General features: G+C 52.9%; 1 protein-coding gene across 2 annotated transcripts in view; it reads left to right on the top strand.

Annotated features, from left to right (window-relative positions):
• The first annotated feature begins 8,237 nt into the window (after positions 1–8,237).
• LMNA (lamin A/C) overlaps positions 8,238–23,431 on the top strand; it is a 33,942-nt gene continuing 18,748 nt past the window's right edge. Inside the window, exons 1-5 of one of the 2 annotated variants that reach the window (XM_012449847.3) lie at positions 8,238–8,319; positions 11,312–11,385; positions 11,889–12,092; positions 12,492–12,603; positions 16,049–16,652. In XM_012449847.3, coding sequence (XP_012305270.1) covers positions 16,297–16,652 — 356 coding nt within the window. In that variant the 5' untranslated portion in view covers positions 8,238–8,319; positions 11,312–11,385; positions 11,889–12,092; positions 12,492–12,603; positions 16,049–16,296. Of the gene's footprint in view, positions 8,320–11,311; positions 11,386–11,888; positions 12,093–12,296; positions 12,604–16,048; positions 16,653–23,431 lie in introns of those variants that run through there. The other variant, XM_064370754.1, reaches the window with a different exon arrangement.

Below are 23,431 nucleotides of genomic sequence, written 5' to 3' on the forward strand. Positions count from 1 at the left end.
GGAAACCTGACTCTACTAAAAGTACAAAAAAAGTTGGCCAGGCATGGTGGCGCATGCCTGTAAGCTCAGCTACTCAGGAGGCTGAGGCAGGAGAATTGCTTGAGCCCAGGAGGCAGAGGTTGCAGTGAGTTGAGATCGCACCCCTGCGCTCCAGCCTGGACGACAGAGGGAGACTCTGTCTCAAAAAATAAATTAAAAAATAATTTAAAAATAGTAATCTCTTCCATGCAGGGTTATGGTAAGGATCAGGTGAACCTGCACTCTTTAGAACAGTGCCTAACATTGTAAACACTCGATAAGTATCACCTGGGAATTAAAATTCCCACTCCAAACAGTTTCTTCATCTGTGAAATGACCGATTAAAGTGTTGTGGTTTTTTTGAAAAATTTTTTTTTTCTTTTTTTGAGACAGACCCCCAGGCTGGAGTGCAATGGTGCAATCTTGGTTCACTGCAAATTCTGCCTCCCAGGTTCAAGTGATTCTCCTGCCTCAGCCTCCTGAATAGCTGGGATTTCAGGTGTGCACCACCATGCCTGGCTAATTTTTGTATTTTTAGTAAAGACAGGGCTTCATCATGTTGGTCAGGCTGGTCTCGAACTTGTGACCTCGTGATCCACCCACCTCAGCCTCCCAAAGTGCTGGAATTACAGGCATGAGCCACTGCACCCGGCCTTAAAGTGTTTTCTTTTTTCTTTTCTTTTTTTTTTTTTTGGGACGGAGTTTCACTCTTGTTACCCAGGCTGGAGTGCAGTGGCGCAATCTGGGCTCACCGCAACCTCCATCTCCTGGGTTCAAGCAATTCTCCCGCCTCAGCCTCCTGAGTAGCTGGGACTACAGGCGTGCGCCACCATGCCCAGCTAATTTTTGTATTTTTAGTAGAGATGGGGTTTCACCATGTTGACCAGGATGGTCTCGATCTGTTGACCTAGTGATCCACCCGTCTCGGCCTCCCAAAGTGCTGGGATTATAGACGTGAGCCACCGCGCCCGGCTCTTTTTTCTTTTTTTAACTGAAAAATGTGGCTAGGCGCGGTGGCACTTTGGGAGGCTGAGGTGGGCAGACCACTTGAAGCTAGGAGTTTGAGACCAGCCTGGCCAATATGGTGAAACCCCGTCTCTACTAAAAACAGAGAAATTAGCCAGGTGTGATGGCAAACCCCTCTAATCCCAGCCACTCTGGAGGCTGAGGCATGAGAATGGCTTGAACCTGTGAAACGGAGGTTTCAATGTGCTGAGATCATGCCACTGCACTCCAGCCTGGGCAACAAAGAGAGAATCCATCTCAAAAAAAAAAAAAGAAAAAGAAAGAAAGAAAGAAAGAAAAATGCCCATGTCCATGTGTCGCCCCAGATCAATTACTGAATCAAAATATCCAAGACTTTGGGCAATTAGCAGTTTTGAAAGCCCCCTTCCTCCAAGCAATGTTGATGCCCAGCGGGGGTTGACATCACTGGATGAATGGTCCTGAAGGTCTCCATCCAGTCTGGCAGAGCACCTCCCTGTCACACACCACGCAGGACCCCTCTGCGTGGCCCTGGAGGTGCTGCACTGTGGATGACAGCTCATTACCACCGCTGTGGCTGGAAGCGAGTCCCTCCTCACTCCCTTGAAGGGATTTCTCCTCTATAAAATGAGAATGATGACCTTGCCATGCTCACCTTCCAGGGCTTATAAAACATTATCGCCCAGAGATAAGGTTTTACTAGTGATAGGACCTGCTATAAAGGTAGGCAATTATAGTGTTCCTCCTCTGGATAAACTTTTATTGAGGCCTAGTGCATACCCCATCTCCTTTACACATGGTGACGATGGAGTTACACAGTGTCCTGGAGGGACCGGCCCAGAACCATCAGACAAGTTAGGTCGTAGGACCAACCCCCTTTCTTAGCTCCTGCTGGTTATGAAATGAGCCAAAGAATGGAAGGAGCCTAGAACCGGTCCTGACACATGGTGAGTGCTCTGTAAACAGTAGCTCTCCTTACGATGGTTATTGTGACTGCCTGAGGCCAGGTTGGATAGCGGCCTGGTTGCAGTGCACAGAGGGAGCTCAGATGAAGGGAGGCGGGAAGGTGGGGCCCTCGGGAGGAAGGGGAGCCTAGAATGAGGTGCTGCAGAGTAGGGTGTGTGGAAAGATAGAGGAAGTAGAGCGCGTTGAGGGTGCTGGTTGGTGAGAGGCTACGATGAGAATGCTCTACTCACACATGAATTGATCGAGAACCTTCTATGCACCAGGCACTGTGCCAGGTGCTGGGAGTACCAGAGAGCGCCAGGTCCACCCAGCCTCTACCCTCGGGGAGTCCTCTAACAGGGGAAGACACACATACACAGACAGTGTGACAAGGGTATTGGTGGTGAGTGGGGAGACTTAATCCAGACTCAGTGGCACTTCCAGCTGAGCCTGGAGGATGAGTAGGAGTTGATAAGAAGGTAAACTACATGCGGTGTCTGGGAGGGTTAGTCAGGAAGCGATGAGAGAGGTTGAGATTGCTGGAATTCAGATAAGGCTGGAGATGCGAGCAGAGCCCAGGTCACGAAGAGCTTTACAAGTCAGGTCAAGGAATTTGGACTTTATCCTAAATACAGTGGGGAGCCACTGTCAATTCAAAGTTTTATGGAAACACAATGAGGCTTTTATTTTGAAAAGATCACTGTGAGCTGGGCGTGGTGGCTCTCGCCTGTAATCCCAGCACTTTAGGAGGTCAAGGTGGGAGGTCTGGGCAACAGAGTGAGACCCCATCTCTACCAAAAAAAAAAAAATTAGTTAGATGCGGTGGCATGAACCTGGTCCTAGCTACTCGGGAGGCTGAGGCAGGATCACTTGAGCCCAGGAGTTTGAGGGTGCAGTGAGCTATGATTGTACCAATGCACTCCAGCCTGCTGGATGACAGAACAAGATCCTTTCTCAGAAGGAAAAAGGGAAGGAAGGAAGGGAGGGAGGAAGGGAGAGGGGGAGTGGGGAGGGCAGACTGTGGTTTATGGAGGAGAGAGGATGGGAGCAGAGGCTAGGGTGGAGGCAGAGAGACTGGAGGCAGTTACCCAGGTGGGGGTTGATGGTGAGCAGACCAGACAGCTGAAGGTAGTACATAGAACCGAGAACAATTCCGGAAGTAGGAGCCACAAGGACTTGGGGGCTCACTGGCCAAGGGAGTTGAGGGAGGAGAGGCTGAGGAAGGAGGACCAGAGTGGGATGGGTGTGGGAGACATGAACTCCATCTGAGATATCCAAGGAGCGATGACAAGTTATGGACGCTTAGGAATCACTCCTGGCCTGGGAATACAATTCTCAAGAATGGAAGGCCACTCACCCTTGGCCCATTGTCAGGCCCTCGCCTTCCCTGGCCTCTCTGGGACAGGCTGGGAATTCTTGGCTCAGAAACACCCTGTTGGGGCAGGCTGGCCTTGGTCCTCCCCAGCCCAAAGCGAGAGATATGCCTGTGCACCTGCTCCATGATACATGGGAGTGGGACAGTGGAGTGGAGGTGAGTGAATTCAGGGGTGTTCCCCACTCCCCACTTCTTGGACTTCTAGCCTCAGTTGTGGCCCCAAGAATGGATTCTGAGAAAGAGGCCAGAAAGCACGCTTTCTGGGCCTGGGGTACAGGGCAGCAAGGTGCAGTGGACATACCGCAGACACCCAGACAGGGCACCTAGGTGTCAGTCCTGGTTCCGTCACCTCTGGTTAGGAGCCTGTGAGCACCCAAGGGCTCATTCTTGTCCTAAAACTGGGTCTTCAAGACGGTTTGGTTTAGGTGGTGTGAATGAACCCTTCCATCTCCAACCTTGAGAGAGTTGAATTTTCCCCACCCGAGGTGTCCACAATGGACAGATCGCCTCCGCCTGTCCGCCTGGGGCCCGCCCAGTGTTCATCTCCATTCCCAGCCCCTCCCGGGCACCCCAGGCCTCCTGCAGCCCGCCCTTTACGCTCCCTCATTAGGCGTTGGTTTCTGTGGGAATGTGACTCGAATTAACTCTTGGGAGAAAAATCACAGAAACCAGGAAGTGGGGGCTATGGGGAGGGGGCGGTGAGTCACATTTCCATGCGTATTTTTCAAACTTTCCGAAGGAGTTTGGTAAACAACAGTCTTTTGGTTGCCAGCTTGGGCCCGGCTCTCCAAGGGTCCCACATTCTGTTTCTATGGGTCTTCCTGTAACTGCTGTGCCCTGGCCCGCCCTTCAGGTCTGCTCCTTTCCTGGGATCCCCTCCCGCTTCTCCCTGGGCACTTGCGCTGTGGCAGAGGCACCGAGAAGCCCTCCTGTGGTGCAGCTTCCTTCTCTCCCCTGGTTTCATTTCACAGCCTGAAGATGGACCCATGGAGGTTGCAGCAGAGTTGGTGACTTGGTCCCTGCAGCTGCTCTGGCCAACCCGCCAACCCTCCAACCCTGGAGAACCTCCATGGGCACCAGGAAGCCCTGGGCTCTAGGAACCTCCTTCCCGCCCCTGCAGCTTCCTCTTTGTGCCCTCCCTACTGGCCCTTCCCGCCCATCTCTGCATCCCAATTTCCAGAAGGCCTGTGGCTGAGGGTGAGAAGCCAGCAACTGACCCCCAGGAAGAAGCCTTGCAGAAGAGGGTCCTCACCCTAATGAGGTCATCAAGGAAAAGGACCCCCAGTACGCCTCTCTTGTGTGCCGGGCCCTCACGCTTCCTCTGCCTGGGACTCCTCTAACAGCCACGGGGAGGGTGCCAGGATCCCCATTTTGCATAGAGTAGCTGAGGCCCAGCCAGGAAAATGGGTGGGAACCTTGAGGGTGGCGGGCAGACGGTGGCCCCCTTGAGGAGGAGATGGGAGGGCAGTCCATACTCCTAGCTCCCGATTGGGGCAGGGAGGAGGAAGGGGTCCTGGACTAGCTCTCCTCTGCCCAGTCTCTGGGGTCCGCCCCCCACCCCCGTTTCTGACTCATCCTTTCCATCGGCAGTGACATGTCCTGCCCCTGCTATGCCTGTGCCAGCAACGGCCCACATCACAGGGCCACATCTGGCTCCATTTGAATGCAACCCCACCCTCCCCCTTCTTTATCCCTCAATGCCCTCCTCTGCCCGAGAGTAGGGAGTGGCCCTCAGGAACCCCCTTCTCTGGCTCTACCAGCCCTGCTCCCCTGCCCCTTCGAAGTCTCTAGTGGAGTCCCTTTCCTTCCTCAAACCTGGCCTCAGTTCCTGGGACATCCTGGCTCCACATTTCAGCACATATCTCACCATATCCAGACTCCTTGGCTCCCCCATTCCCAGCTCCCACTGAAGGAGGGATTGGGAAGGGGGCATTTTGCAAGGTCTAAGCCCCAAGAGCTGTTCCAGAGTAGAGGGAGGGCCTGGCAGCCCACGGGTTCATTTCCCCCAGCCCAACCCTCTGTCATATTATCAGCTTCAGCTTGTTGGGAGACAGGGGTTGGGGTAATCCCAAGATGTGTGCGTATGGAGGGTATAGCTCAGCCTGCCAGCTGCAGTGGGGAGCGGCGGCTCATGCCTGTGTATGCTGGCTTTTGTGAGGGTTGGGGAGGAGCCTGGAAGGGCCTGCAGCTACTGGCCTCCCTCCTCCTTCCTCCTTCCTCTTTGCTTAGCAACTGTTGTCATCTGGTAAATATTTGCCCCAACAGGATCTGGGGCTGGAGCACTGGTGTCAGCCGGGGTAGTTGCCCCTCTTCAATTTCTGAGCCTCCCCTCTGTTCAGCTCCCTATTCCAGAGCCCCTTGGCCTGGATTCTAAATGTGGTCCTCACCTCCTCCCTCATGGTTGACTTCCTCCATAACCTCCTCCCTTTCCCCCTTTTACTCTCCTTCATCCCCACTCACCCTCTGTGCTCAGGTCTCTCTGGTCCATCCTTTACTCCTTGATCCATTCACCAAGGGGCCTGAGTGAGGTTCCCCCCTCGAAGCCACACAGGTCCTCTGCTTCTCCCCCACTACCTCCCACTGGGAGCCCAGCCTAGCTATGGCTCCTAGTACATTGTTGGTGCTCAGTGAGCCCTAGGACCTCATCTCTTTCCTCCAACAGGAAACACACCCTCCACCTCTAAACCTCAGCTCCACCAAGCTCCAGGGCGGGAGAAGAAAAGGCGTATGGGAATGTTCTGCTGGACCCCATACTGCAGTCCCAGGCCAGGAAGCTCTGCATCAGGAAGCCAGCACCATTTTCACCTCCTCTGGGGTAGGATTGAGGGGACCATGGCCAAGAGGAAACAGATGCCCCCTTAGCTCCTCCCTGGGCAGCCTGAGTGGGCCAGGGCCTGAGAGCATGACAGCTTTAGCCTGTTTTCCTGTCCTTTCCAGCCAGACCCCTGCCACCCTCCTCCCCCAGTGGTTTTCTCATTACCTGTCACTGATGGAGAGCCCCTCAGAGGTCGAGGCCAAAGTGAGGTGGGCTGCTGTGCAAGCTTTGAGCTCACCCGGCAAACAGGGCCAATGGGGTGCTCTTCTGGGGCGGGCCTGTGGGCTGGCTTAGGGATAGACAGGGGAATCTGGGGAGTTGGACTAATGTGGATCTAGAAAGGAGGGGGTTGGGCTGCATGAGGCCGTAAGACTCCTCCCAGCTCTGAAGTTCTACTTCTAGGCAACGAATGATGAACGCTGGCCCAAGTGCGGTCCCTTCTCCATCCCACAGGGCAGAGACCCTGACCATCCGCTTGCCCCACTTGGCAGCCCCCTTCCCCACTCCTCCTGAGAGTGCCCCAGCACTCTGCCCCAGCCACCAGGAAATCTCCTGCAGATTCACCACCACCCTCCTGGCTGGCAGTTCACTGTCCCAGTTGAACTCCCAGTCTGAGGGCCAGAGGAGAGCCTTCAAAGGGGACCTTGAGGAGTGTGGGGGCTGCACCGGCTGTGGACAGGGGTGGATTCACCATAGAGCAAAGGAAAGTGAAGTTTCAGGGCCTCTCAGTTGCACAAGCCCTTTCAAGGCCCCGAGAGGAGCCTGCCAATCTTTCCACACATGATCCCATGTCCATAACATTTGCAAAAAGATCATTTTGAATATATATATATTTTTGAGATGGAGTCTTGCTCTGTTACCCAGGCGAGAGTGCAGTGGCACGATCTCAGCTCACTGCAACCTCAACCTCCCTGGTTCAAGCGATTCACCTGCCTCAGCCTCCTGAGTAGCTGGGACTACAGGCACACGCCACCACATCCGGCTAATTTTTAATTTTTTGTATTTTTAGTAGAGACGGGGTTTCATCATGTTGGTCAGGCTGATCTCGAACTCCTGACCTCGTTATCCACCCGCATTGGCCTCCCAAAGTGCTGGGATTACAGGCGTGAGCCACCGCGTCCGGCCCATTTTGTATTTCTTTTCTTTTCTTTTCTTTTTTTTTTTTTTTTTTTGAGACAGAGTTTCGCTCTTGTTACCCAGGCTGGAGTGCAATGGCGCGATCTCGGCTCACCGCAACCTCCGCCTCCTGGGTTCAGGCAATTCTCCTGCCTCAGCCTCCGGAGTAGCTGGGATTACAGGCACGCGCCACCGTGCCCAGCTAATTTTTTGTATTTTTAGTAGAGACGGGGTTTCACCATGTTGACCAGGATGGTCTCGATTTCTTGACCTCGTGATCCACCCGCCTCGGCCTCCCAAAGTGCTGGGATTACAGGCGTGAGCCACCGCGCCCGGCCCATTTTGTACTTCTTAAAGAGGGCCTCCCCACAAAATTGTATGCACTTTAGGTGGGATGAACAACAGTCCCTATTTTAGCATTTAAGTCTCTTATTCTAGGAGACTCCTAAGTCCCCAGCAAACCCGGGGCAACTGCCCACCCTACTTTCAGGCTTCACAAACATTTGGCCCACCCCGGGATGGGGGTGAGGGAGAAAGGGAATCCTTTTCTGCCTCACTTCCTGGAAATGTGTAGGGGCGTGAGGCTTGGGGCGAGGGGGCCCGCTTCTGCAGCTCCAGTCCTGGAGTTGTGGCGCTTCTGTTTGTTTCCTAGGCAACAGAGAGAGGAAACCCCCATTTAGGAGGCAGGGGAGGCCCCAGCAACCACACACAGAGACACACAGACTCACACGCAGCCGCCCACACGCAGCCATCTGCGTCAGCACCGGCCGTCAGGCCCTCGCTGCCCGCCTGCGGGGTGTGGCATGGGGAGAATAGCCCCTCCCGAGTCCAGTCCGACTACCCGCCCCTACAGATTTGCCTCAGATGCCACTGACCCATATGGCCCCACCCACGCCTCTGAAGCCCCGCCCTTTCCACCCACGCCTCTGGGGCCCCGCCCTTTCCCACCCCTAACACCTCCCCCAGGTGGTGAGGTGCCAAAGCTGGGGGATGGACAGGAGAGAGGAAGGAGATGTCACTGCTGAATTTCCTTCTGCCCGCTGCCTGTTTGACTGGCAATAGTCCGGTGTGTATTGTGACAGTTCAGGGAGCCTGAGAGTCACTGGTGGGGTGGAGATTTGGGCCCGGCTGGGTGCGGGAGGTGGTTTGGAATGTCGGAAATGGAGCTCCTGGGCAGACTAGGATTTTGCTGTGAGATTGGGTTCCTTGGGATCTGGGCGGAAGAGGAAGGGAGTGTATTTAACCTGGAGGCAGAAACCTAGGGTTTAGGCCTGCTTCTGTCACTTATCAGCTGTGTGCAGAATCAGCTGGAGACAATCAGCCTGCCCAAGCCTGGGTCCCCTCAGCTGTAATATGCAGATAATGGCACTTGCCTGTGCACCTCAAAGAGATTTGAGAAGGTTAAGGTAGTAATCTTGATTGTGAAAGGCTTGTCACCTGGGGAACCCAGGCACTACTCATTATCCAGCCTTCCCTCTAGCCACTTCCCCACATTGTAGGAACACATGCCAGTCCCTAAGTAGACCAGCTCCCTGACATCTGTCCAGTGTGGCTGCCCTGTCTCCCATGGCAGCGTGACACGGAGCTGGAGTGCTGTCTTGGAGGTTTTGGCCCTGCCTGGCTGTGTGACTTTGGGCAAATCTTTCCTCCTCTGGCCTCTGAAGTCTGCTTATAAAGAGAGGGGCTCATTCCTCAGAGCCCGAGGGCCTCCTGGAAGCAGGCTGCGGGGATCACCAGGCAGGGGCCTCAAGCCGGCTAAGTAGAGAAGCTCTGCCTCTGTCAGTAGATTGTGCTTTTTGGGTGAGATTTCATTTGAGCCGGGGGGTTCTCTGACTTTACAAATAGGTGTCATTCACTTCCCTTTCTAAGGGCCTACTCCCCACCCCGCATCACCTGTGAGCCAGCCTCATTCCTCCTTGCTGAGCCTGAGTGAGAAGTCTACTCAGCTGTGCTACCTCAGGTCAATTACTCAACCTCGTGGAGATTAGGTTGTTTTCTTTTCTTTTTTTTCTTTTGAGACGGAGTCTCACTCTGTCACCCAGGCTAGAGTGCAGTGACGTGATCTCCTGCCTCAGCCTCCCGAGTAGCTGGGATTACAGGCATGTGCCACCACGCCCAGGTATTTTTTTGTATTTTTGGTACAGATGGAGTTTTACCATGTTGGCCAGGCTGGTCTTGAACCCCTGACCTCAAGTGATCCACCCACCTTAGCCTCCCAAAATGCTGAGATTACAGGTGTGAGCCACTGCGCCCAGCCAGAGTTTGGGTTCTTGACACATAAAATGCAGATAATAATACCTACCTCATAAGACTGAGGTGAAGATTAAATGGGATCACCTCCACATAGTCCCTAGCCTGGTGCCTGGCACATGGCAGCCACTTAAAGGGCACAGTCTTCCACAGTCAAGGTTATAACTATCACCTGCACACGAGTGACTCAGCCCTTCAATCGTTGTTTAGTACCCGGTGGTCAAAGGATGAATAATACCCTCCCTCAAGAACTCACTATAAAGAGATTCCCAAACCATGTCCTAGAATCTCCAAGTCACCTCCACCTCCTCAGACCCTCCTCCAAAGAATTGTCTCTCTCTGACTCCTACCTGTCCAGGATTCTAGCCACCTGATGATAAGATCTTGGCTTCCCTATTCAGGCAAACTCGTATTAAAATTCCAGTTCTGGCTGGGCGTGGTGGTTCATGCCTGTAATCCCAGCACTTTGGGAGGCTGAGGCGAGCAGATCATCTGAGGTTGGGAGTTCAAGACCAGTATGGACAACATGGTGAAACCCCGTCTCTACTAAAAATACAAAAAAATTATCTGGGCGGAGTGATGCACACCTGTAGTCCCAGCTACCTGGGAGGCTGAGGCAGGAGAATCGCTTGAACCCAGGAGCCAGAAGTTGCAGTGAGCCAAGATTGTGTCATTGCACTCCAGCCTGGGCGACAAGAACAAAACTCTGTCTCAAAAGAAAAAAAAAAAAAATTCCAGTTCTGTTTGTTACTAACCATATGACTTTAGATAGACAAGTGATTCTCAAGGGGGGTAATTTTGCCCCCCCGGGGGATGTTAGGCAATGCCTGAAGATACTTTTGATTGTCATAACTGGGATGGAGGTGCTGCTGGCATCAGTTGGGAGAGGCTAGGAATGTTGCAAACTGTCTCAGAGTACAAAGAGCCTTCCCGACAACAAATAATTATCTGGCCCAAAATTCAGTAGTGCCAAAGTTGAGAAACCTGGCCTTAAATGAATAATTTAACCTTTCTGGGCTTCAGTTTCCTCATCTATAAAATAGGGCTAATAATAGTATCTACCTTGTAGAGCTATTGTGTAGGTTCAGCCAAATAATGCAAGTACCTAGTGCCTAATAATAAAGGTAGACCATAAACACTCCCTACACTGATGGTTCTTAGCACACCTCTGAAATCCCTCCTGGCTTTGTGACTCTGCTGAGCCCATCCAACCCTAGTTTGGCTTATTTCTTGCCAAGGCCAGTGCTTCTGACTCTTTCTTTCTGGTCTTGATACTTTCCTTCTCTCCTTGACCTCAAGTCCTATCACGCAGCTAGAAGCCTCTCCCTCAGGCCCCATCCCAGCAGCAGGCCCCTGCCTCCACCTCCACTCCTCCCTTCCTGTCTCTCCCCACCTTTCCAGTCTTACCTCTAGTGACTCCCCATGCCCCTCGGCAGGTCAGAGCACACTCAGCTCTTTCCCACTTCAGCACCTCTGCACACGCTTCCTCCAGCCAAAGTGGCAGAAGACAGAGAAGCATGTCCAGGATTTGGACCAGACCCCCTGGTCCCAGTTCTGCCCTGGGTCTGTTACTTACAGCCTAGTTTTAGGAAAGTCTGCCTCACCTGCAAAGCAGGGGAATAATTTCCAGCCCATGAGGTTGTTCTGTGGAAACAGTTGAGAATGTATGAAAACATGCAACAACTATAAACATTGTTAAAATGTAAGTTATTCACTGTGTGAACACTATTTTGCTAAATGCATGTGTGTGTATATGTGTATATATATAATATATACACATATATTTAATTTTTTTTTTTTGGATACAGGGTCTCCCTCTTGCTCAGACTGGAGTGCAGTGGTACAATCACAGCTTGCTGCAGCCTCAACCTCCCCAGCTCAGGTGATCTTCCCATCTTAGCCTCCCGGGTAGCTGGGATTACATACCTACCTAATTTTTTTTTTTTTTTTAAGAGTTGGGGTTTCGCTGTGTTGCCCAGGCTGGTCTTGAACTCCTGCGCTCAAGCAATCTGCTTGTCTTGGCCTCCCAAAGCATTGGGATTAAGGGCGTGAGCCATCATGCTCAGCCTCTGCTTCGTATTTTTATTTCCATAGCTCCTACCATGTTCTAACAAACTAAATTTGTCTTTGGTTTGTTGACTGTGTTTCTCCACTAGAATGTCAGCTCCATAAGGGTAGGGATTTTTGTCTGTTTTATTCACTGCTGTATCCCTGGTGTCTAGAATAGGTCCTGGTATATAGCAGATGTTCAGTAGATATTTGTTGAATGAGTGAATTCTCTATGTATAAGGCAATTCTGTAAAGCCCCTAAATCTACCTTCTCCAAGAAGCCCTCTGTCAAATGTATGTTACCTTATTTAATTACTGCACATTCCCATTTTACAGATGATGAAACTAAAGCTGAAATAAATGCAATAACTTGTCCAGAGTCACTGACCTGAAAAGTGGCAGGGCCGGATGCTTTTGTTTATCCAAGAAACACTGAGAGGACTGGGCGTGGTGGCTTGCATCTGTGATCCCAGCACTTCAGAAGGCTGAGATGGGAGGATCACGTGACCTCAGGAGTTCAAGACCAACCTGAGCAACATAGTGAGATCCCATCTCAAAAAAATAAAGAGGTTGGGCGTGGTGGCTCATGCCTGTAATCCCAGCACTTGGAGAGGCCAAGGCAGGTGGATCACCTGAGGTCAGGAGTTTGAGACCTGCCTGGCCAACATGGCGAAACCCCATCTCCACTAAAAACAAAAATTAGCCAGCCGTGGTGGCAGGTGCCTGTAATCCCAGCAACCCAGGAGGCTGAGGCAGGAAAATCACTTGAACTTGGGAGGCAGAGGTTGCAGTGAGCTGAGATTGCACCACTATACCCCAGCCTAGGTGACAGAGCAAGTCTCAAAAAAAAAAGACACTGAGTGCCTCCTGTGTGCCAGGCATTGGTCCAGGTGTTAGGGAGACAGATGACCAAGACTTGGTCCTTTCTGTCCCTCACAGCACTTTTAGGAATGGGGGTCACAGAGGGAAGATCAGGATGCTATAAGAAACAGAAGAGCCCCCCCTACTCCCACCAAGGTCATTGGTCTTCAAGATAAAGTGCCCAGGCCAGGTAAGGTGACTCACACCTATAATCCGAGCACTTTGGGAGGCCAAGGCAGGTGTATCACTTGAGGTCAGGAGTTCAAGACCAGCCTGGCCAACATGGTGAAACCCTGTTTCTACTAAAAATGTCAAAATTAGCTTGGGTGTGGTGACGCTCGCCTGTAATCTCAGCTATTCAGGAAGCTGAGGCAGGAGAATCGCTTGAACCTGGGAGATGGAGGTTGCAGTGAGCCATTGCCCTCCAGCCTGGGCAACAAGATCAAAACTCCTTCTCAAAAAAAAAAGAAAAGAAAAGATAGTGTCCAAACCATCCCTTGGACCCAACCACTATATTCTGATTTCACTAGTGAATGCTCCATCTCCCAGACTTCTGGGATCCCTTTGGAATTCATCCAATTCAGAGTCCTCTGCTGCTCTTTAATCATCCGTGCTTGTCGGTTTTGCTTCTCCCTCTGTCTTCCCCACTAGTGGGAGGCTCCCTTGAGAGCAAGCATGGTATTACCCTGCAGCAGAGTGTGCAGAACTCCTGCACACCCAGGAGCTCTGTCCCTCCCTTTGGTTGCCACTCTGCCCATGTTACAGGTAAGAAAACTGAGGTCCAGAGAATTCAGTACTAGATCTAGCATCACCCAGCAATTAAGAGGTAGGATTAAAACCTGGTCACCCCCTAAGTCACCACTCCCATCACCTCTTACCTCCAGCAGACTCAGCTCCTCTGGACCTGGCTGCTGCTTCTGGGTTGGTGATTTTTGCCCTGGCATAGGGAGAGCAGACTTATGCCATCCGGGGTCCAGAGTTAGGATTGAATATTCATGATAAAGGTCCACTTTGAAGTTCAGATTTAGGATTGAGGCCGTTTTGATGGTGGTGGCGGGGAACCTTTGGAAAGAGCTTGGGGTGAAATTTGGGGTGAAAGCCCTCCTTTCTCCTGCACCTTTTCTACAAGATGGGGAGGTCTGGCCAGACATGGTGGCTTACACCTGTAATCCCAGCACTTCGGGAGGCTGAGGTGAGGATCACTGGAGGCCAGGAGTTATAGACCAGATCGGGCACACAGCAAGACCCTGTCTCTATCATGATAGCCTATATTCTCAGCTACTCAGGAGGCTGAGATAGAAGAATCACTTGACCAGGAATTCAAGGTTGCAGTGAGCTATGACAGTGCCACTGCACTCCAGCCTGGGCGACCGAGCAAGATCCTCAAAAAAAGAGACTGGGAGGTCTAGGACAGGAAGGGTTAAGTGTGGTTTTGCTTTCCTGACCTGGAGGGGAAGCCAGGCCATTGGGGAGAAGGGGGAACTGAGTGCCAGGGAGGGGCTGAGGCAGCGGGAACAGCATGAGCCCTTCCCTCATGTTTCACTGGCTCACCCCTCCTGCCTCTGCTTCTGGTTTGGAGAAGCATAAGACTTTATTGTCTGCAAAGCTGAGGGTGGGTGCCACGCCCTGGGGGAGAGAAGCCATATTCTGGGCCCCCTGCCCCGGGTGCATCCCTAGTGCTCACCACACTGCCCAGGCACCCTCACTGAGATGAGAAACTTCCTTGTTCTCCCCCTCTAATAACCAAAGTTCCTGCCTTAATCCCATGCCAGTCCCTCATCCACCCCAAGGCCAGGCTTCAGAACCCAGAACTGACAGCCTGTCCAGCCCTGCTTTCCTTGTGTTTGAAAGAAGCCCTGATATCCTGGAGCTGTACGAGGTAGCAACATAATTTGATTTCCATGGTTGCTCATTGGAGGATAAGCTGTGGGAGGCAGTGGGCAGGGCATGCAGATGGATGGGGCCCAGACCTCAGCGCTGTCACCTCTTAGAGAGGTGGACCAGGTGTGGTGGCTCACACCTGTAATTCCAGAACTTTGGGAACTGAGGCAGGCAGCTCACCTAAGGTCAGGAGTTTGAGACCAGCCTGGCCAACACGATGAAACCTCGTTTCTACTAAAAATACAAAAAAAAAAAAAAAAAAAAAAAATATATATATATATATATATATATATATATATATATATTAGCTGGTTCTGGTGGCGGGTGCCTGTAATCCTAGCTACTCAGAAGGCTGAAGCAGGAGAATTACTTGAACCTGAGAGGTGGAGTTTGCAGTGAGCTGAGATCTCGCCATTGCACTCCAGCCCGGGTGACAGAGCAAGACCGTCTCAAAAAAAAAAAAGGATGAGGTGGCTGGTGGGACCAGGATGGGGGCCAAGATGGTGGAAGGCTGATCAAAGGGGTCCTTGGTGAGGCCTGAGGATGGAGGCTCCAGAGCCTAAGGTAGAGAAGCCTGGGGACCTGGGTGATCCCATTTTGTGAGAGAGCCCAGTCCCTCCCCAGAGCCAGCTGCAAAATGGAAACTAGAGACGAGTGTGGTGCTGGCCTTTGCAGCCAGCAAGGCTGTGGGGTCTTTGCTGTTCCTGCCCCCGACTACCTTCCTCCCCCCTACTACCTTCTTTCTGGCTGAAACCAGGGTAGAGACCCAACATTGACTGTCCAGCCCCTAGCCCTTCTCTCCCTGTGAGGCCCCTCTGGGAACCACAGAAATCTGGGACCTGATGTCCTGGCAACATAATGAATGCACGAACAGCTCTGGTATCTGTTTTAAATTATCCATTAAAATAAGTACAGTTCTGGGGAAAAAAATAGTTGACTGGGTGGGGTAAACAGTAGAAAGGGACGGAAGGAGGAAGGAACCCAGGCAGTCTCCTTTTCCAACTGCTTGGGTCCAAAGGAAGGGGACAGGAGATGGGAGGGGGCAGTGCCTGACTCCTATTCTTGGCCTTCTTTAGGGGACTGCAGCTTGTTGCTTGGGTCTAAAGGCGAATGCTTGGTTTTGAAGGGAGATAGATTGGGGCAAAAGATAGGAAAAAAGGGACCCCAAGCTCCTTGATCCCTGCCCCGAAATTGGGGGCTTAAAGGAACTCAGGTTCCAGAACTTTGCTCCCCGCAGGGTCCCCAGGCATTCCTTCTCCACCCCACTCCTGGCACACTGAGATGCAGCTCTGAATGGGCTGCCCACGTGTGGAGGGGGAAAGGGGTGACTCACTATTACTACTGGGAGGGCAGGGGGAGCCAGTGGTGGAAGAAAGATGAGTCACACTGATGGGCACCAGCCTCAACCCTCCCCCGACTTTCCTGGCTCCCAGCCCTGCCTGACCCTCTCCCTTGCTTTGCACCCAGTTCCCTCTCTTTCTCCCCCACCCTTTGCCCACCCACTCTCCCTCCTTGGCTCTGCCCTCTAGCCAGAAGGTCTGAGGCAGTGGGGGCAAGCTTGGAGCCCGAGGTGCTGAGCAGGCAGAAGCCGAGAGAGGGGAAGCTTAAGCCTCACGCAGTTGGGAGTGCGCTGGAGAGGGTGGGGCCCGACTTCGCCACAGCCCTGCGGTCCTTGCCCCTCCTCAGCACACCCGCGCCCCCACCCCCGTGGGTCTGGGACTGCCCCTTTAAGAGCAGGCCCCTCCTCCCTTCAGAGGAGGACCTATTAGAGCGTTTGTCCCGGCGCCGGTGACTCAGTGTTCGCGGGAGCGCCGCACCTACCCCAGCCAACCCAGATCCCGAGGTCCGACAGCGCCCGGCCCGATCCCCACGCCTGCCAGGAGCAAGCCGAGAGCCAGCCGGCCGGCGCACTCCGACCCCGAGCAGTCTCTGTCCTTCCGCCCGAGCTCCGCGCCCTTCCCGGGACCCCTGCCCAGCGGGCAGCGCTGCCACCCTGCCGGCCATGGAGACCCCGTCCCAGCGGCGCGCCACCCGCAGCGGGGCGCAGGCCAGCTCCACTCCGCTGTCGCCCACCCGCATCACCCGGCTGCAGGAGAAGGAGGACCTGCAGGAGCTCAATGATCGCTTGGCGGTCTACATCGACCGTGTGCGCTCGCTGGAGACGGAGAACGCAGGGCTGCGCCTTCGCATCACCGAGTCTGAAGAGGTGGTCAGCCGCGAGGTGTCCGGCATCAAGGCCGCCTACGAGGCCGAGCTCGGAGATGCCCGCAAGACCCTCGACTCAGTGGCCAAGGAGCGCGCCCGGCTGCAGCTGGAGCTGAGCAAAGTGCGTGAGGAGTTTAAGGAGCTGAAAGCGCGGTGAGTTCGCCCAGGTGGCTGCGTGCCCGGCGGGGAGTGGAAAGGGCGGCGGGCCGGCGCCCCTGGCCGGCTGCAGGAAGGGAGTGAGAGGGCCTGGAGGCCGATAACTTTGCCAGAGAGTCTCCTCCCTCCCCGGAACTGCCCCCAACGGGTGACGGCCAGTGTCTAGGGGAATTGTCAAGACAGGACAGAGAGGGGAGAGGTCTCTGGGAGAGGTGAGGGGATATAAGGAATAGTGGGACAGAGAGGGGAGAGGTCTCTGGGAGAGGGTGGGGGAATATAAGGAATTCACAGTGGGATTTGCCAGCTATTCGGAGCCTAGGGGAGGGGCTTGAGCAAAACAAAACTATCCCTGTCAGCTCGAAGAACTTTAGGCACCCAGGACACATTGGAGTGGCAGAAAGGGTCCTGTTAGAACTTTGTTGGTGGGCCTGGCACTGTGCCAGCTTTACCCAAGCTGCCTCTGAACGCATGATGCCCACTAAGACATAACTCCCAAGCTGGAATCTGTCCAGCGTGTTGGAGAGAGGTCAGGAAGGCAGGGCAGTCCCCCTTTTCCCCTCCACGGGCTTGGCGGTGGCCCCCCTCGGCATGACCTTGCCCTGGGTTCTAAGGGTTGGGAAGCTCTCCCTCACTCTGCGTGTCTGGGACCTTCCTTGGGCTCTGACAGGCCCACCAAAACAGCTTGGGGAGATGAGAGATTGGCTCCCCCGCAGCTCCCACAGCCCTTGGCCTGCTTGGCCCAGGAATGCAAGGGAGGGAGGGAGACAGAGGGCAGAGGCTCCCAGCTCAGGAAGTTGTGTTATGCCCAGGTCTGGCAGCACTCCTCCCTTGGCCCTCTGCCCACTGTCTTCGAGGGTTAGGGGCACTGTCCTTTCCTCCTTGGGGTGAGCCACTCTCTTTTCCCAACCAGGCCAAGCAGTCTTTGCTGTGGCCCATCCTCTCAGCTGCTGACGTTTTGATCTTTGCCTTATTAAAGTGCTGGAATACAATGACATTTTTGAAATCCAGCCGTTGGAAGCTTCAGGCCACTCCCACTTCACCCACTCCTGCCCCACCCTACCCCACCCTACTCAACTCCACCTTCTTTTCTAAAAAAGCCTTTGGGAGCTTGGAAGTATAGGCCCTCCTCTTGCAGCCCCCCACAAAATTTGGTTCCCTTCTTCTTGCTCTCCCTTTCTCTATTCAGACCCAGACCAAGAGCACCAAGGGTGCTTGGAGATCCGTAAAGCGCTGTTGGCTCTGACGCTTCTTCTCTCCCTTCATATCATCTACGCCAAACTTCTGCTCTTCTCAGAAGCCCTCTATGCATTCTGTGGTCGTTCTACCCTTTGCTAGTTCTGATGGGTGTGGCAGATCCATCGCCCTTTTTTCTGAAGAATCCATGGAAGTTGTGTGTAGGAAGACAGGCTCAAATTTTATTTTGTTTTTTGGATTTTTTTTTTTTTTGAGACGGAGTCTCGCTCTGTTACCCAGGCTGGAGTGTAGTGGTGTGGTCTTGGCTCACTACAACCTCCACCTCCTGAGTTCAAGCAATGCTCCTGCCTTAGCCTCCCGAGTAGCTGAGATTAGAGGCACCTGCCACCACACCCAGCTAATTTTTGTATTTTTAGTAGAGATGGGGTTTCACCATGTTGACCAGGTGGGTCTTGAACTCCTGACCTCAAGCGGTCTGCCCACCTCAGCCTCCCAAAGTGCTCGGATTACAGGCATGAGCCACTGTGACTGGCTTCTTTTTTTCTTTAGATAGGGTCTCACTCTGTTACCTAGGCTGGAGTGCAGCGGCAAGGGCATGTCTCACTGCAGCCTCCACCTCCCTGGCTCAAGCCATCCTTCCACCTCAGCCTCCTGAGTAGCTGGGCAGGCACCACTACCCACAGCTAATGTTTTTGTATTCTTTTGTAGAGATGGGGTTTTGCCATGTGGCCCATGCTGGTCTTGAACTCCTGGGTTCAAGCAATCCTCCTGCCTCAGCCCCCCAAAGTGCTGGGATTACAGGGCTTGAGCCACTGTGCCCAGCCTCAAACTGTATTTCTGCTGAAAGAGACTACACCTGTCCTTTTCTTTGTTTTTTTTCTTTTTTAAAATGGGGTTTCACCGTGTTGGTCAGGTTGGTCTTGAATTCCCGACCTCAGGTGATCCGCCCGCCTTGGCCTCCAAAGTGTTTGGATTACAGGCGTGAGCCACCATGCCCGACCCTTTTCTTTATTTTTATTGTACTTTTCAGGGCCCTGTTGCTCAGGCTAGAGTGCAATGGTGCAGTTGTAACTTGCTGTAGCCTAGAACTCCTCCTAGGCTCAAGCGATCCTCCTGGTTCAGCTTCCCCAGTAGCTGAGACTAAGGGCAGGCACCACCATGCTCAGCTAATTTTTTTTCTTCTTCATTTTGTTTGTAAAGATGGAAACTTGCTATGTTGCTCAGCTGGCCATGAAGTTTTAGCCTCAAGCAATCCTCCTGCCTCGGCCTCCCAAAGCACGGGGATTACAGGCATGAGCTACCAGGCCTGGCCCCAGACCTGTCTTTTTTCTATTAGTGATATGAACAATTTAGTTAGCAAGACAGATAGGAAGCAAGGAAGGGGGTGCCCCAGAGAACTCGTTGCATTCTAAACTAGTCCACTCAACTACCAAAGCCCTGTGAAAGACATTTTTAGCAGTTTTGTGGTGAAAACTTTGATCGGGAAACAGGTTGAGTGGATTCTATAGTCTCTTGCTTACCCAGCCATGCCAGTCTGTCTCCTCTGCCTCCTAGTGCAGCTGTCCAGGCCCGGGACATCAGGCCGGTATGTGCGCACGTGGGGCAGGGCGGGGGTGGTGTGTGTACTTGTTATATTTAGCCACCTGCCTCTGTTCTCCCCCACTGATCCTGGCTGGGAAGGCTGGGCTTCCGGAAAAGAGAGGTGGATTTGCACACCTGGATCCCGTGCTGATGGAAAGTGGGATGAAGACAAAGGGGACTCAGACTGGGGTGTCTGTCCTCTTCTCTGTCCACCGTAGGAGGAGCCAGGATTGGTCACTTCCTGTTGGGTCTGCTGTGCTCAGGGTGAGGTAGAGAAATGGGTAAAGAATTCGGGGGCCGGGCGCGGTGGCTCACGCCTGTAATCCCAGCACTTTGGGAGGCCAAGGCGGGTGGATCACGAGGTCGAGAGATCCAGACCATCCTGGTGAACATGGTGAAACCCTGTCTCTACTGAAAATACAAAAAAAATTAGCTGGGCATGGTGGTGCATGCCTGTAATCCCAGCTACTCAGGAGGCTGAGGCAGGAGAATTGCCTGAACCCAGGAGGCAGAGGTTGCAGTGAGCCAAGATCGCGCCATTGCACTCCAGCCTGGGTAACAAGAGCAAAACTCCGTCTCAAAAAAAAAAAAAGAATTCGGGAGAGGAGGCCGGGCGTGGTGGCTCACGCCTGTAATCTCAGCACTTTGGGAGGCCGAGGCGGGCAGATCACCTGAGGTCAGGAGTTCAAGACCAGCCTGGCTAACATGGTGAAATCCTGTCTTTAAAAAGAAAAAAAAAAAAAAGAATTTGGGAGAGGAAAAAAAGGCATTTTCCCAACCCCTCCCACCAAAGCCTAGAGAGAAGGTGTTTTCTGGTTTAATGTTTAATTAGAGCTCAGAGTTCAGGGCCATATTTGGAGTTGGGATGGAGAGTTATCTGTAAGACTCTAGCAATTTTTGACCCAGCCTGGGTACCTCAACCACACTCAGGAGTTTGGAGCTCCCTCTGTTGGGCTGGATTTTAGGGTCCAAGAAGAAACCCCTTTCCCCAATACTCTCTCTCTTCTTTTTTTGAGACAGGGTCTTGTTCTGTTGCCCAGGCTGGAATGCAGTGGTGTGATCACAACTCACTGCAACCTCAACCTCCCAGTCTCAGGTGATTCTCCGACCCCAGCCTCCTGAGTAGCTAGGATTACAGGTGTGTGCTACTATGCCCAGCTAATTTTTATATTTTTCTGTAGAGATGGGGTTTCACTGTGTTGCCCAGGCTGGTCTCAAACTCCTGGGCTCAAGCAATCCAGCTGCCTTAGCCTCCCAAAGTGCTGGGATTACAGGCACGAGCTACAATACCTGGTCTCTCTCCCTCCCCTACCCCACCCCGCATCCTCTACCTCTTTCTAGTCTGGAGCCCAAGGGATTTGGATACCCAAGTGCAGGCAGACAGGGAAGGTTGAAAGCACCAGGAAAGACTGTCTGGGGTCCAGGCTTGTAGCTGGGCCCCACCCCAGGCAAGACAGCTGGATGGATGACTCAGATGCTGTCCCCCTTCCTCCCACCCTGGTGGCTTTACAGGAGACAGCAGGAGACAGGGTGGAGACAGCAGATGTCTTAAGGGCAGGAGTGGTGGTCTGAATGTCTGCATCTTCTGTCCCCCTTCCCATTGCATCCTGGAGTGCCTTGTCTGGCTCTTTCCTTAGACCCTCTGGTGGTGTCTGGAACCATAGCTCTCTGGACAGGCAACACGCACAAGTAATTAGAATCCAGAGATGAGTTCAGAGTTATGGGTTGGGCTGCAGGATAGTGCCAGGGTCTGTGCCTTCCCATGTGAAACTGATGGAGGAAGGCTGAGTCAGAAGTGGGGAGATCCCAGACCCACAAAGCAGAAGCGCTGCTTCCACCCCAGTGAGGCCCTGGTACTCGACAACTTCCTGGATTGCCCACTGTTGCAGCCCCAGTGCAGACAGGCAGGGAGATGCAGGCTCAGGTTCATGTAGGCTCTGAGCAAGACAAGAACAGCAAAGGCCACAGAGGCACAGAGGCTTGTCCCATGTCACGCAGTAAGGGGGCGATAGGTCAGCACTTGAGCACAGGCCTTGTGACTTCCAGTTGGATGCTCTTACCATTGAGGCTAATTTCTCTAGCTTGGAGGACAGGTTGGAGGGAGGATCTAGAGGGTGAGGCAAGGTGAAGCTGGGTGGCTGAGGTTCATTTCTGCAGCCTGGAAATTCTACTCTGGGGCCAGTGACACCTTAATGTTCTCTGGCCATACTTGGTGGCTCATTCCTGTAATCCCAGTGCTTTGGGAAGCTAAGGCTGGAGGATCACTTGAGGCCAGGAGTTTGAGACCAGCTTGGTCAATATAGCAAGACCCCCTTCTGTACAAAAAGACAATTAGCCGGTCAACGCCTGCAGTTCCAGCTGCTTGGGAAGCTGAGGTGGGAGGATCACTTGAAGCCAGGAGTGTAAGGCTATTGTGAACTGTGTCTGCACTACTGCACTCCAGCCTGGGAGACAGAGAAAGACCCTGTCTCTGAAAAAGAAAAAAACTAAAATTCTGCTGTCCTGCAGGGCCTGTTAGTATATGATTAATAGCCTTTGCCTTCCTATACCTGGAAAGACCCGGGACCCCTGCCAGCCCACCTATCTGAGACAGTCAGAGCTCTGGGAAGTGGGTGATTCTTGTTTTGAGACTGTCTTGATACTTGTCGTGGAAACTGTCTACCTGGATTCAAAGGAGGCTGTGCCCTTTGGCAGACCCATTAGATTAATGGGGTTGGAGACCTTTGAGGATGCATGGGCTCTGAGCCTTATCTGAGGCCTCCTGGTGTTACCTCTCCAATCCTCCACTGCCAAATCCACATTCTTTTTTTTTTGAGACGAAGTCTCACTCTGCGGCCAGGCTACAGTGCAGTAGCACGATCTTGGCTTACGGCAACCTCTACCTCCCAGGCTCAAGTGATCCTCCCACATCAGCCTCCCAAGTAGCTGGGACTACAGGCACGTGCCACACGGCCAGCTAATTTTTCTATTTTTAGTAGAGACAGGGTTTCACCATGTTACCCAGGCTGTTCTTGAACTCCTGGGCTTAAGCAATCCACCCGCCTTGACCTCCCAAAGTGCTGTGATTACAGGCGAAAGCCACCTCGCCTGGCCCAAATTCACATTCTGATTCAAAGGGAAAGAAAAACGGTACAGCTAAAGCTGGGGGGTGAGAAGTACTTAAAGAGCCCAAGAGAAATAAAAGAGAGAATAATTCCTCACTGGGACCCCCTATTACCCTCCCACTATTGCTGCCCTTGCTTGGCACTTCCCCTGGCCTCCAGGATTCTGAGACTTACCCTTGCGTGAATGGGCCCATTGCCCCCACTCCCAGTCCCACCCCACCAGTGATTCAGTAGCTTAGTGTCTGTGCTGAAGCCTGGGACAGCTGGGCAGACAACTGGTAGGAGATCTCTTCACCTACCAACTGTGCTTTCTGCTCTCCTCCCCCTCACCTCCCTCCTCCCCAGCTCCTCGCCACCTCTAGCAGCTGCAGCAGCCAAGACCAGGTCTTCAGAGGCCCAGACACGAGAGCACGGTTCTTTCCATTCTCACCTCTTTGGACTCCCAGTGTACTGAATACAGGCCAAACTCTAATATTCTTGGAGATCTCTGGAAGATTGCAGGGTCTCTTATCCCTCAATAAAGGGCAAGCGAAGCCGGGCACAGTGGCTCACACCTGTAATCCCAGCACTTTGGGAGGCCAAGGTGGATATATCACTTTAGGTCAGGAGTTCGAGACCAGCCTGGCCAACATGGTGAAACCCTGTCTCTACTAAAAATACAAAATTAGCCAGATACGGTGGTGGGCGCCTGTCATCCCAGCTACTTGGGAGGCTAAGGCAGGAGAATTCCTTGAACCAGGGAGGCAGATGTTGCAGTGAGCCAAGACTGTGCCACTGCACTCCAGCCAGGGCAACAGAACAAGACTCCATCTCAAAAAATAATAATAAATAAATAAATAAGGAGCAAGGTGATCCACCAACAGAATGACAGGCAGTGTGATATAGTGGACACCCTGG

Source organism: Aotus nancymaae, unplaced genomic scaffold (assembly GCF_030222135.1).
Source record: "Aotus nancymaae isolate 86718 unplaced genomic scaffold, 86718_ANA_hifiasm-v0.15.2.pri h1tg000108l, whole genome shotgun sequence".
NCBI lineage: Eukaryota > Metazoa > Chordata > Mammalia > Primates > Aotidae > Aotus > Aotus nancymaae.